We start from the raw sequence: 14416 nt of genomic DNA, 5'->3' as shown, positions 1-14416 counted from the left end.
TAAATGAGATTTTCTCTCGTTCAGACCAAGTTGGTGGAATCAGATCTTCAAAATCGTTCCAGAAATCTAGCGGGTGGATATTTTTATCTGGATCGAACCGCAAGAACTGCCGACACCCGATAAAAGCGGCGTTTGCAGCTACATCTTGTTGCATACTACCATTACGAGAAGTTACTGAAGCTACTTTACTCTCAATGGTAGCAATGTTAGTACTAATATTTTCTACTCTCAATTCAACATTATCTACTTTTTGCACAATATGAGTAGTATCAGTTTTGATTGCGTCTACTTCTGCTTGACATATGTTTACTTTTATATTAACATCTTTAAACCTATCTCAGCACAGTTCAGATTCTGCCTCGATCTTTTCTGTTATCTTGTGCTCCAGCTTCGCATCTTCCATTTGGAAGTCTTTGCGAACCTCAGCAACTTCGGATTTTACTGTGTTATACATTTCAGAAAATTGTTGAGCAATCTTTTTCTTAATATCCTCATGGTTGTAATAAATTTTATAATTTAAACTGTCCAGATCCTCTTTCAACTTATTGCAGCCAGTCTTGAAGGAAGTTTCCAATTCAGCTTTATTGGATTCTAATTTATTGTCCATTGCCTCAAACCGTTTATTAAAATTGGTTTGGCTTGCCACAATCTCATACTTTAATTCAGCATTACTGGCTGACAATTTTGCATTACTGGCAGCTATTGCTTGTAATATAACATTTAAATCAATAGCCCCAGTATCTTTGGGTTGCTCACTCGCTGGTTTTTTATCACACTCAGGTGACAAAAAACTAGCTCCAACACCAGAATCATCAAAACTAAATGAAACATCTGATCGATCAGTCATATCTAACCTATCCGTTTTAAACTCTACCACATCTGATGACTGTTTCGTTTTTAACTCATCACATAAACTATCATCCAATAAATTGACAATTTCTAATTTCTGCTTTACTACAGGGGTCTCTATTATTGAATCATTGCCCCTTTTCACACTGCTGTCAGGAGACAATACTTCATATTTCACTTTAACATTACTATTTTCATGAATATTTACACTTGAACCGTTGTCTGAATTTACAGTTCCCTCACCAGACATAGGTTCTGATTTAAGTTTAACCTCAGTTTCTTCTGGCGGTTGCATCGCCGACAGTCTTTTAGTGCCAGGTTAGTAAAATTTTTAACAGCTTTTCACTTAACTTAGTTCCTTCTGCACGACGTATGGGGTTGCCGGCGCGGCGTACCAGAATTACTGGTGCGACGTGGCGCGTTGAACTGCAGACGGCACTTCGACGGCTGCTGTGTGTTTGCGTGGCCTGCAACTGCAGGCGCGGCTCTGGTTGCTCCGGCGGACAACTGCAGTGAGGCGAAACTGGCTTCTCGCGATGCCGGCAGCGCCGCTACACTCCGCGCCAGCTCCGTCAATCCAGATGCTTTGTTAATCCAATTGCGTCGTCCACATGCACACGTAACTCTATCACTGTTCTATTACTCAGTTGCGTGTCGCATTTCACTCCCGAATCCGAATATTTAAAAATCACTTTCACTTTTACTCAGTTTCTTTGCCGGCCGATTAGCAACATATGGGGGCGGCGGGTGGAATAATTGTTATTAAATGTTTTGTATTTATGCTGTTGTTTGCTGTTCTCAACACTGGCTCTCTAACTACAATATTGGCAATCAGATAATGATTAGCAAAACGTGAAGCCTGTAATTAGAATTCCTAGTGCCCACTTCATCTGAGAAATACACTTATAGCTACAGCTTATAGCTATGAGGAATTAGGAGATTGTCTGGGATTCATAATCAAAAACCATTCTCTATAAAATGTTCACTATATTCTGAAACTCACAGACCAAAAAAAATCCACACAATCCAACTACCAGAGCAGTTCAGAGTCTAATGCGCTGGTGCAACTATAACTGTTCAAATTAAATGTTTAAGTGAACGCTCGCCATAATTTGATGATAATGTTCATCAAACGCCACGCTAAATAATGGTAGAATGTTTGTCCCGTGGCGGCACGTGAAAATATGACATACGCAAACTGAAGATAGATCATTAAGGTCATCCCAGAATGAACATTTCACTCGAAAACGATTTCATGGTTACGCGTATCCCAAGTAACTTATTACGGCATCTGAGGCTGTTTATAGCAATGATACCGACGCGACGCGACTCCTGGCACAGGTGGTGTGCTAATCAGCGTCTGGAGAGAACTGGGGCCTTTTTCTCTCACGCAGAGTTCTTACATATAAACCCGCGGTGCGGACGGCTAAGGGAACGCCTGATCAAATCCGCTCTGCCGACTAGCCGCTGGGCTAGTAATGCACCACTTTAAGTTATCGAATAAATCATTGCTTCCTTTGCTGATGGCTGATGAAGCTCTCAATTTAAATGTGCAATCAGCACACAGGTAAGTAATCATCATAAAAGTATGACGTGGCTAAGTCAAATATTTTGGGCGAGAGAATTAATTTAGTTCACTACACGCAGTAGACAATCTCTGAACTTGGCCTTTGGAGATACGCTATCGCTATAGTTTTATAGTTATTCAGTTGAAACTTCTCACATCTTTATGATTATAGCGGATCTCCCTTCTACTTAAATTTAAACATCCTAGATTTATTTATTCGCCTACTTAATCTATCTTGCTTCCTTAATTTTTAAGACAAAAACCGGAAAATCATGAATTTCAACTAAAATTCTAATTGGTGAGATCCAGAATACTGTTTCTACTAAATTGTTATGAAAACGGAATCTAAATATAAATTTTTAAGTTTCTATCTCTTTTCTGTTGTGCCAATGATTTTTACAGAAAAACATCCAAATATCGAAAATGGTTAAAGTTATTGAACTGATATTCAACACATATTGATTTAGTATTACTCCTGACATGCTAGAAACGTTTCAGGTTATTTACTTGATTTTTAAAGTATTGTGCAACATTTATGACGTCAGAGCTAGTTACAGCGGACTAGGCTGGCACACAGTGGGAAGACTGATGTGAATTTCATAAGGCGTGAGTATGCTGCTTCCCTACACCATCTGCTGAGCAAGATGTATGAGACAGGCGAAATACTCTCAGACTTCAAGAAGAATATAATAATTCCAATCCCAAAGAAAGCAGGTGTTGAGAGATGTCAAAATTACCGAACTATCAGTCTAATAAGCCACGGCTGCAAAATACTTACACAAATTCTTTACAGACGACTGTAAAAACTGGTAGAAGTCGACCTTGGGGAAGATCAGTTTGGATTCTGTAGAGATGTTGGAACACTGACCCTATGACTTATCTTAGAAAATAGATAAAGGAAAGGCAAAACTACGTTTCTAGCATTTGTAGACTTAAAGAAAGGTTCTGACAGTGTAGACTGGAATACTCTCTTTCAAATTGTGAAGGCAGATGGGGTAAAAGACAGGGAGCGAAATGCTATTTACAGTTTGTACAGAAACCAGATGGCAGTTAAAAAATTCGAGGGGCATGAAAAGGAAGCGGTGGTTGGAAAGAGAATGAGACAGGGTTGTAGCCTAGCCCAGATGTTATTCAGTCTGTATATTGAGCAAGCAGTAAAGGAAACGAAAGAAAAATTCGGAGTAGGCATTAAAATCCATGGAGAGGAAATAAAAACTTTGAGGTTCACCAATGACATTGTAATTCTGTCAGAGACAGCAAAGGACCTGGAAGAGCAGTTGAACAGAACGGACAGTGTCTTGAAAGATGAACATCAACAAAAGCAAAACGAGGGTAATGGAATGTAGACGAATTAAGTCGGGTGACGCTGGGGGAATTAGATTAGGAGATGAGACGCTTAAAGTAGTAAATGAGTTTTGCTATTTGGGGAGCAAAATAACTGTTGTTGGCTGAAGTACAGAGGACATAAAATACAGACTGGCAATGGCAAGGAAAGCGTTTCTGAAGATGAGAAATTTGTTAACATCGAGTACAGATTTAAGTGACAGGAAGTCGTTTCTGAAAGTGAAGCGTGGACGATAAATAGTTTAGACAAAAAGAGAACATTTCGAAATGTGGTGCTAAAGATGAATGGTGAAGCTTAGATGAGTAGATCACATAACTAATGAGGAAGTATTTAATAGAATTGGGGAGAAGTGAAATTTGTGGCACAACTTGACTAGAAGAAGGGATCGATTGGTAGGACATTTTCTGAGGCATAAAGGGATCCCCCGTTTTATTACTGGAGGGCAGCGTGGAGGGTAAAAATCGTAGAAAGAGACCAAGAGATGAATACACTAAATACATTCAGAAGGATGTAGGTTGCATTAAGTACTGGGAGATGAAGAAGCTTACACAGGATAGAGTAGCATGGAGAGGTGCATCAGACCAGTCTCTGGACTGAAGACCACAACAACAACAATTATAAGTGTTTCTCAGGTCTCATGAACCAGGAAATGCCTCTTCCACCTGTGTTTTACCATGTCAGTGCAAGCAACACATCAGAATCTATATTCTATCAACCAAATAAAGATGGGGAACGTGTAGAATGGCAGTGCTAGAAGCTAACTTGTCAGTTTTCATGGGTGGGGAATAATTGTCCAACGCAAACACTAGCCATATTGAATCTTCTCAAATTTCCACATAAAAATTGGACAATACTCATAACACATGCAGTCACGAAGGCTGTCCAACACATATTATCAGTTTACTGTTCTCTCCCCCAAAAGGGTGGGACTGTTACATCAACTGCATTCATGTTACTAGCCTGATCGGGTCAGGACCCCCAGCGATGGCTTGCACCTTAAACTGGAAATGTCCGTTCGTTCCAGCCACAGGCTACCTCCGTGGATGACTCCCATGACCCAGAGTAGACGTGAGTTAGCGCTCGATGTGGATCTGCAACGTGTTATACCTGGAGTAATGTTGGGTGGCAAATCTACAATATACTACATCCAGAATAGGGTTTGAATGTGGATCTGCCATGCGTAATATCCGCAGCGATGTTCGGAGGTGGAGCCATAATATGAAACATCTGGAATAGGCTTCAAAGGTGGATTCACAATGCGTTACGTATAAGATAAGGTTCGAAGGTGGATCCACCAAACGTTATATCTGGAGACGTGTTCTATGGCCGGAGGTGTATCCGCCAGTGGGATGACTGGGTCACGTTTATGGGAGTCATCCATGCCAAATGCACAGACACAGACGTATAGAAAATAGATCTAATGCACTGCAACTTGAGAATATGTAACTGGAAGTGATTGGATGCTTTCGAGTACAGTGCTATACTATACCATCTCACTAATGTGTCGCTATATCTCATGCATAAGAATGAGACTCACGAAGGACTGTCTCCTTTCATCCTACGACATCTAGTACACTAAATAGGGTGATTGGGGTGATCATGTGCCATCATCATGCATCTTTAGAGTACAAAAGGATGTGTGGTAGGCGCAGTGAGACGTCTTGGATGACTGTTATTACTGGAGAATCTAGACAATCTTCTTAGAAATATTGGTGTATAAATTATATCGAAGATGTTATAATCTTTAGCAGGATGAATTTAGATGTGCTTACATCCGCTGGAGAACCCTTTTTCAAAGAGTATGCCGCGCGGGGTAGCCGCGCTCTTTGAGGCGTCTTGTCACGGTCTGTGCGGCTCCCAACGTCGGAGGTTCGAGTCGTCCCTCAGGCATGGGTGTGTGTTGTCCATAACATGACAGTTTAAGTTGGATAAAGTAGTGTGTAGGCATAGGGACCGATGACCTCAGCAGTTTCGTCCCATAATACCTTACCACAAATTTGGAAAGAACTTTCAAAGAATATTTCGCTATTTGTAAAGCTTTAGCGCTAACGAAAATAATAAAGTGGTTGATATCGACACTTCGCGATTGAAAATATGGGTGCAGATTGTCTCTCTCTGTGTGTGTAGAGCTGTCAGCGGTAGATGATGCAGTTCAGACACATAAGTTGCTGTCAGAGAAATGCACTCTGCAGGTAGAGAGGGTAAAGGGATTCTCTTGTGACCCAAGATGCTAACTGCAGTGGACACACTGTCAACTAACGAATAACTTATTACTAGGGTAATAAAAATAAATACTTGAAAGCTACAGTTCGTAGCTGTTCTGGCAGGATTGTGGGTACGTATCAGAGTTGTAAGGTATAAACAGAAATAACGAAACACATCTGATAAGCAATAAGAGCATATACTTACGGAAAAAAATCTGAGCAACAGCAGAAGTCAACTTTGTATATATGTGAACTCCCTGCTGTAGATGCCTGCACAATGGAGTGGAAATCAAATGAACGTGGAGAACTGTTTCCAGACTTTGAGTTTCCGTTAAGTGCAGCACAATGTAAGTCTGCAGACAAACTCTCTGATGGGTCAGGGCAGTACAGGGAATTGTTTCCAGACTTCGTGTTTCTACATCTATCATCTGCACCAATTGTTGAGCTGGACATGGGTACAAAGCAACTGTTACTATACTTTTCATGATCGTCCTGTCCTAAATAAATGCATGTGGATCGCTGGGGAGAGGGGGCAGTCTTAGAATTTTTGTAGTAGATTGTTTTATAAGACACGCAAATATTCTTATAGAAAATTAAACAACACATGGATATGTCAGCAATATGACCATATACATATGGAAAACTGCCGAAAATATATATATATAAATGACGTAAAATACGTAATATTCGAGAAAAACCTGTTATAATCACGAAAAAGTGATGTGAAATACGTAAAATTGATGGAAATACGACGACATTTATGAAAGAGCGAAAATCTAGCAAAAGGTACGAAAATTCACTGAGAATACATAAAACCCAAAAAATATTCATGAAATGAGTACTTACCGAAATCAATAAAATTGCGTGTTCTGAGGAGAGTGGGCCAATGCTGCAAATACACACCTTAATAGGGGAAAGAGGAGGCACTCTAGAGATGTGGTGTTAAGCTGCAACAGTTATATTGTCCTGCACGCGAGCAATGCAGCCTAACATTGGATCTAACTTGTGTATGCAAGATGAAGGTTCCCAGAGACGGTGGTAAACTGCGAACTGTTACATCTCCTCTGGCTACTGATTGTAGTGTTTATTTCCTTGAAGATGTCGCTGTTTATTCGTATGCATTTTCAGCTGCCGACGATCATTTTATAGGATTATTGTGAACCAATCATAATTTTCGAACCGAGTTGTGATTGAACTTCATAAACAGCGGGCGTCATACACCTCTGGATATCTATGTAGCGTTTATGTTACAAAGAATAGATGTTTACTTTGGTGACCAGGGTAGCTGTTTTGTCACCTAAAGTTTGGCACCACAGTTTATCGGAGAGAAACTTTCAGGGAGAATGTATGTCATAAGCTGGAAATATATTCCTTACATTGGAATATTAACAGCACTGCATTCCTCTATAGTAACACGTCGAAAAACCGCACTGCTCTGCCTCTAAGCGTGTTTAAGTGTGTAGCCTTGTAGCCCTTGGATTGTGTTTATGTACCACGATCATTCTTCTCTTTCCGAGACCTTCGAGCACCAAACACTTGAACAGCACTTCAAAATTGTTAGCACAAGTGATTTACGTAATATGTTTCGAATTCCTGTTGTAAGTCAGTGACAGGTTTGTGGGGTACTGAAAATCCTGTGTGTACATTTGATTGACAGTTGTCCTGTTTATAAAGTTAGTACTGCATGGTGTGTAATTTCACACGTCAAACATCGATGCTATGCATTTGTCTTTTTCCTCACAAGATGCATTTTCCATTGTGGGCGATCGTTTCATAGGAGTGATGTGAGCACAGCATAATTCCTGAACCATAATCAGATGTGTTCAAATGGTTCAAATGGCTCTGAGCACTATGGGACTCAACTGCTGAGGTCATATGTCCCCTAGAACTTAGAACTACTGAAACCTAACTAACCTAAGGACATCACACACATCCATGCCCGAGGCAGGATTCGAACCTGCGACCGTAGTGGTCCCGCGGTTCCAGACTGAAGCGCCTATAACCGCACGACCACTCCGGCCGGCATAATCAGATGTGTGCACTGGGCCCTATACACCTCCAGAAAACTATATTGCGAGTATATCACAAACAACTTATGTTTTTCTATAGCTTAGAAGGAAGCAGTTTTATCATCTTAATCTTTGTACACCACTTTGGAGAGTGCCTACTGTCTGCCGAGGGTGCTTTCATCGTGCGCCGGGCTAGCATGTGCAGGGGAAAGTGCCTCATGTCTGTTGGCCACGGTGGATAACCGACTGAGCTTGCAGGCAGGATCTAGTGCTGTGTCTACAGGGTGTTACAAAAAGGTACGGCCAAACTTTCAGGAAACATTCCTCACACACAAGTAAAGAAAAGATGTTATGTGGACATGTGTCCGGAAACGCTTAATTCCCATGTTAGGGCTCATTTTAGTTTCGTCAGTATGTACTGTACTTCCTCGATTCACAGCCAGTTGGCCCAATTGAAGGAAGGTAATGTTGACTTCGGTGCTTGTGTTGCCATGCGACTCATTGCTCTACAGTACTAGCATCGAGCACATCAGTACATAGCATCAACAGGTTAGTGTTATCATGAACGAGGTTTTGCAGTCAGTGCAATGTTTACCAATGCGGAGTTGGCAGATGCCCATTTAATGTATGGATTAGCATGGGGCAATAGCCGTGGCGCGGTACGTTTGTATCGAGACAGATTTCCAGAACGAAGGTGTCCCGACAGGAAGACGTTCGAAGCAATTGATCGGCGTCTTAGGGAGCACGGAACATTCCAGCCTATGACTCGCGACTGGGGAAGACCTAGGACGACGAGGACACCAGCAATAGACGAGGCAATTCTTCGTGCAGTTGACGATAACCCTAATGTCAGCGTCAGAGAAGTTGCTGCTGTACAAGGTAACGTTGACCACGTCACTGTATGGAGAGTGCTATGGGAGAACCAGTTGTTTCCGTACCATGTACAGCGTGTCCAGGCACTATCAGCAGCTGATTGGCCTCCACGGGTACACTTCTGCGAATGGTTCATCCAACAATTTGTCAATCCTCATTTCAGTGCAAATGTTCTCTTTACGGATGAGGCTTCATTCCAACGTGATCAAATTGTAAATTTTCACAATCAACATGTGTGGGCTGACGAGAATCCGCACGCAGTTGTGCAATCACGTCATCAACACAAATGTTCTGTGAACGTTTGGGCAGGCACTGTTGGTGATGTCTTGATTGGGCCCCATGTTCTTCGACCTACGCTCAATGGAGCACGTTATCATGATTTCATACTGGATACTCTACCTGTGCTGCTAGAACATGTGCCTTTACAAGTACGACACAACACGTAGTTCATGCACGGTGGAGCTCCTGCACATTTCAGTCGAAGTGTTCGAACGCTTCTCAACAACAGATTCGGTGACCGATGGATTGGTAGAGGTGGACCAATTCCATGGCCTCCACGCTCTCCTGACATCAACACTCTCACTCTTGACTTTAATTTATGGGGGTATTTGAAAGCTCTTGTCTACACAACACCGGGTACCAAATGTAGAGACTCTTCGTGCTCGTATTGTGGACGGTTGTGATACAATACTACATTCTCTAGGGCTGCATCAACGATTCCATGCGACAGAGGATGGATGCATGTATCCTCACGAACGGAGGACATTTTGAACATTTCCTGTAACAAAGTGTGTGAAGTCAGGCTGGTACGTTCTGTTGCTGTCTTTCCATTCCATGATTAATGTGATTTGAGAGAAGTAATAAAATGAGCTCTAACATGGAAAGTAAGCGTTTCCGGACACATGTCCACATAACATATTTTCTTTCTCTGTGTGTGATGAATGTTTCCTGAAAGTTTGGTTCAAATGGCTCTGAGCACTATGGGACTTAACATCTATGGTCATCAGTCCCCTAGAACTTAGAACTACTTAAACCTAACTAACCTAAGGAAATCACACAACACCCAGTCATCCCTGAAAGTTTGGCCGTACCGTTTTGTAACACCCGGTATACAGTGCATGTTATGTTTTGGGGTGTGTTTGTCTTTGTGGTGTATATATGAGTGTCTGGTGCACGACGCTACATGCAGGATGCGGAAGTGATGATTTTGTATGGTATGGGAGATTGGTTTCACACCAAGCAGTAACACAGTAGTGTCATTGACGACGTGCCTTGGTGACACTTTCTGTATTTCGTGTTATGTAGACCATTTTTGCAGGGTTGAACTGTCAGTGCAATATGACTGCTGTACGTTTTCCGATCTGTACAAAATAGTTTTCCGCTGAATTCTCATAATTTGTCCACCTGTAGGCAGTCCTCCCACACGAGCAGCAGCAATTTGGTGGGTAAATTTAGTGAGAACCTTTCAGAATGCTCCATGCACAGGATGTTCCATGACATCAGAGAGTCACAAGACATCATTTGTTTGTGTGTGTGATTGTGGGGGAGGGGGGGGGGGGAGTTGGAGTGGGAATAGAAGTCTCTACAGACTGGTTAGAACAATATAGGGACAGAATGTGATATCTACAGGAAGTTCTGTGACGTCAGAGGGTGATGTGCTTCCTTCTTTGTTCGAGTGTTTAGAGGCAAGATCAGGCAGATCAGTCTCCTCTGGTTCAGACAGGTGCAATATGGTTCCCCACCTGCCATTGTGGCTTTAGAGCACCTCCAGACCAGCAGCTGTAGGACATCGAAAATTCACCGAAAATTCAAGCCATTTTTCTCGTCTGTACGACAGTGCTTCGAATTCTAGGAGAATGTTTTAGACATCTGATCTGCTGTGTGTCTTTCTCATGATCTGTTGTGGGTTTCGAAATATGTTATCAACTTTTAGGTATGCAATCCTCCTGATTTTCCCATCTGTGCTTAGACGCCAGTGTGCTTCGAAAAATGATGAAAATAAAAAGCTTTAACATGCCTGACTCCAGCAGCAAATATAAACTAAGTCCACTCAGCGTTTCAGAAAAAATGTTGAGTACCACAGTAACTGCAGGACGTAAATTTTCTTCCTCCATGATGGTGCCTTCAAATAAGAAGCTAAGACTCGAAAACTGGCGAGTGTCCTGTTTAGAGTGACACAGAAATTTATTTATTTATTTCGAATTGTAGGTGAATGGAGCACTCTATTTAGAGATTGCCTGTTACTAATTTCGACTGGTACTGTAATATTTTTAACACCAATTGTTGGATATCATCAATGTCAAGCTGTATTGTGATCTTTAGAAATAAATAAACTGTATGAAATACATCCATGCAAACTGGTTAAATAAACAGTATTCTGCGCTTTGTTGTCTCCTGCAAATTGCTTAAACAATATACCATCGATGTAAACTGTTTAATATAATGTGATTGACGGCATATAAGCCTAATTTCGTGAGATATTCTCAGTCGAACAGCCCTACACAGACTGAGCTATTTTTCTCAATATTTTTTCTGGGAGGGGTAGCATGTCCTCTGGTGGTGGCATTCCTAATCATTTAAATAAATAAATAAACAGGGTGAAATTGTCTAAATAATTACTATATTGATCCTCCCTACCTCTCAGCTCAACAGAGACTGAGCGAGTTTCCCACCACTTCCAGGGCAGAACGGTGGAGGGGGGGAAGGAAGGGCAGAGGGGTGAGGGGGAAGTGGCAGGCGAGGGGTGGTGGCAGACGCGACGCATGTGCAATAGATGGGAATAATTAACTGATCAATTAATTAATTTGTGTAATTGATGTGATAGCAATCACAGACCAAAAGTAGGCTAGAACCTGGTTTGCCCTACTACTATCGCTATCCCATTACCTCTGTCACCTGAGTCTACTTTGATGTAGTGGTTTATAAAAGTGATATACTTTGAAATTGCAATGGAAACTGAATTCAATACGTACATTTCTGTAATCGCATTGAAATCAGTATCTGAACCTGTTAAACAACACAGAACAGAAAATCCCAACACTTCTATGAATCCCTGGCAAAAGATTTTAATAAAATGTTGCTTTTTTAAAAACCGCCAATCGTAAAAGTTTCAAAAAGTTACAATGGAGATAGAATGAAACTAAATTATAATCGTAATGACAGAGTCAGATAGCGGAAAAAACGTGAAAGTTTGCATTACATTGGAATCAACAATCAGAGATGTGCAACCATTCTTAAACGTTATCGGAATATGAAAAAAAAGTGGATCTCATACCTGACACAAGGCTGAAGACAGGAACAAAAGTACAGATGTAGAAAATAAGTTTTCCTTGTTATCCATGCTGAATATTCCAATGATTTCTCGTGTGCATTCTTTATGGAACTGCATATAAATAAACATGCACTAGCTTACGAACTAGACATTATGGAACGTTAAGAAAACAGAGTGACTGATCTTCGGTGTTTGTAAAGGGCGGGATCTAATGAATAACCAAATTCTTACGAGGTGTGATACATTTCATAGTTATATTATTTTCTTCGTACGTTGTAACTTACTGTTGTGCTAAAGGAAAGGTGGCTGTTATTCACAGTGACACCAGGCTGCTGATAGGCAAACAGGACGCGATTCTCCAAGTCGTTCCAGTAGAGAACACTGCCGTCTCTCATACACAAGAGCGTCCTGTTGCCTCTGGTCACGACTCCACCTACGAAGATACAAAGAATCGCGTTACTACAAAAACAGATTGAACTAAAAAAACATATTGAACTGTGATTCAGACGGAGTGTGGTCAAATAACTTGACGGTCTCTCGCTGAAAATGTAATTGCTGAGATTCAGTGTTTACGTGTTATGTGCACAGAACCCGACGGCCTGCGAGAACACGAGTCGGTTGTTTATCTGGAGTGTACCCAGACTAGGCTGCATGTCGCTGGAAGCTCGGAACTCTATTGCTTCCATTGATTATCTGACTGCCAGGAATAAATGTTTGCTGACCGATGACCGTCGCAGTCTGGTCCCTTTAATCCCACAAACCACAATAAATGTTTGCTAGCTCAGAGCACCACGTGAACAAAACATCTGTCTCTGAAATTTTGTGTTCTCTATGTTTCTCATTTACAGGGGGTCACTTATTCCTCGCGAGAACATAACGAAGGGATTTTTAGCTCTCGTTGACTGGCGGTGACCAAAAGCAAGGTCCGTATCGGGCTATGATACCAACAGAGAATTTGCACATTTATGTGTAATTTTGACGCAGTATTGTTTACCACACTGAATGAAACATTTGATACCAGCCTTTATTAGAGTGAAAACTATCTACACCTGTTCATATCCATAATGGATACTGCAGCAGGATATACTTATTTACTGGTAGAATTTCCTCGTATCTGAATTTGAGTACCATATGGAGGATTCCAAAGTGCAAGCAAACACTTTCGTATAATATTTCTTGTAGAATTTTTCTGAAATGGTGTTCGTGGGATTCTATGGGGAGGTATCGTAGAGTAAAAAAGTTGTTATCGCTGGTACTGATACTCTTTCCATTTGCGCAGTCAGATTTTATTATGTTTTGCAGTTCAGTAGGTTGAGAGAGAGAGAGAGAGAGAGAGAGAGAGAGAGAGAGAGAGAGAGAGAGAGTATGTGCATGGGATGTGAACTGAACCTGTTACACTTACCATGCCTTACAAAGCTGTTAAGAAGATGAGCTACAAGACATCATGAAGAGGTTGCTCTTTGATTTCTATCAATTACAGCTGTTATATTTTGTTCTGATATTAAATTTCCAAAGATAAAAAGAACTGGCAAACGTTCATAAGCTCCATTGAGCAAAATGTGATGTTATGAAGGCTTTCACGACCTATTATGTTAGTTGCTGGTGGATCTTCTTGGTTGTGCTGCGGACATGGCCAATGGAAACTTTTTTGTTTCTGACGTTTCATTCGGGATTGAACAACTTCGTGGACTACGACCATACTCCCTGGAAAACTCACCACCAACTGAAATGTTATATTATTGAAAATATCTTAATATATCAGCAAATAATATGAACTGCAATTTACCTTGCTCCGATAAGGAAAAAACAATTGTTTTTGCGTAGCTGCCTTCTGAAAACCCGTCATGGACCATTCAGTGAAAAATATTAAGGAAGAGATACTGCAGATTCTTACAGGCACGGATTCTTCATCTGTATACGCCAGACTAATGTGCTTAAATGTACAGTAATTTTGTGCGTGCATATAAAAGGAAGATACTCAATTTTTGACCAGTTATTGAAGTGTCCGCTGAAGTTCACGCAAAAAAGAAAAAAAAAAAAATCAGGCATAAAATGAATATAAAGTTTGTTGTAACATGTATAGACAATCTCCGCTGACAGACTTAGTTTTGAACAGAATAACTGAAAATAAGTCACTTCTTGAATACTGAAAGAACAATGAGAATGTGTGAATGCTGAGGCCTGGAACTGTCCATGCCCTACGCATGCCATAGTGAAAATCCGCTCGCGAGGACGAGAAAATATTAAAGTGCCAAAGGGATGCACAAGAGCTTAAGTCTGGCGTTTTACCGATGGAAA

The 14416-nt window shown here is 41.1% G+C and overlaps 1 protein-coding gene across 1 annotated transcript in view; it reads right to left on the bottom strand.

Moving 5' to 3' along the window:
• The window catches only part of LOC124594500, a 167396-nt gene that overhangs the window by 54757 nt on the left and 98223 nt on the right, over positions 1–14416 (bottom strand). The window contains exon 5 of the mRNA XM_047132874.1: positions 12403–12551. Coding sequence (XP_046988830.1) covers positions 12403–12551 — 149 coding nt within the window. The remainder of the gene's footprint in view (positions 1–12402; positions 12552–14416) is intronic.

Source organism: Schistocerca americana, chromosome 2 (assembly GCF_021461395.2).
Source record: "Schistocerca americana isolate TAMUIC-IGC-003095 chromosome 2, iqSchAmer2.1, whole genome shotgun sequence".
NCBI classification, from domain to species: domain Eukaryota; kingdom Metazoa; phylum Arthropoda; class Insecta; order Orthoptera; family Acrididae; genus Schistocerca; species Schistocerca americana.
Note: the sequence above shows the minus strand (reverse complement) of the source record. Positions and strands in the feature narration are given on the sequence as shown.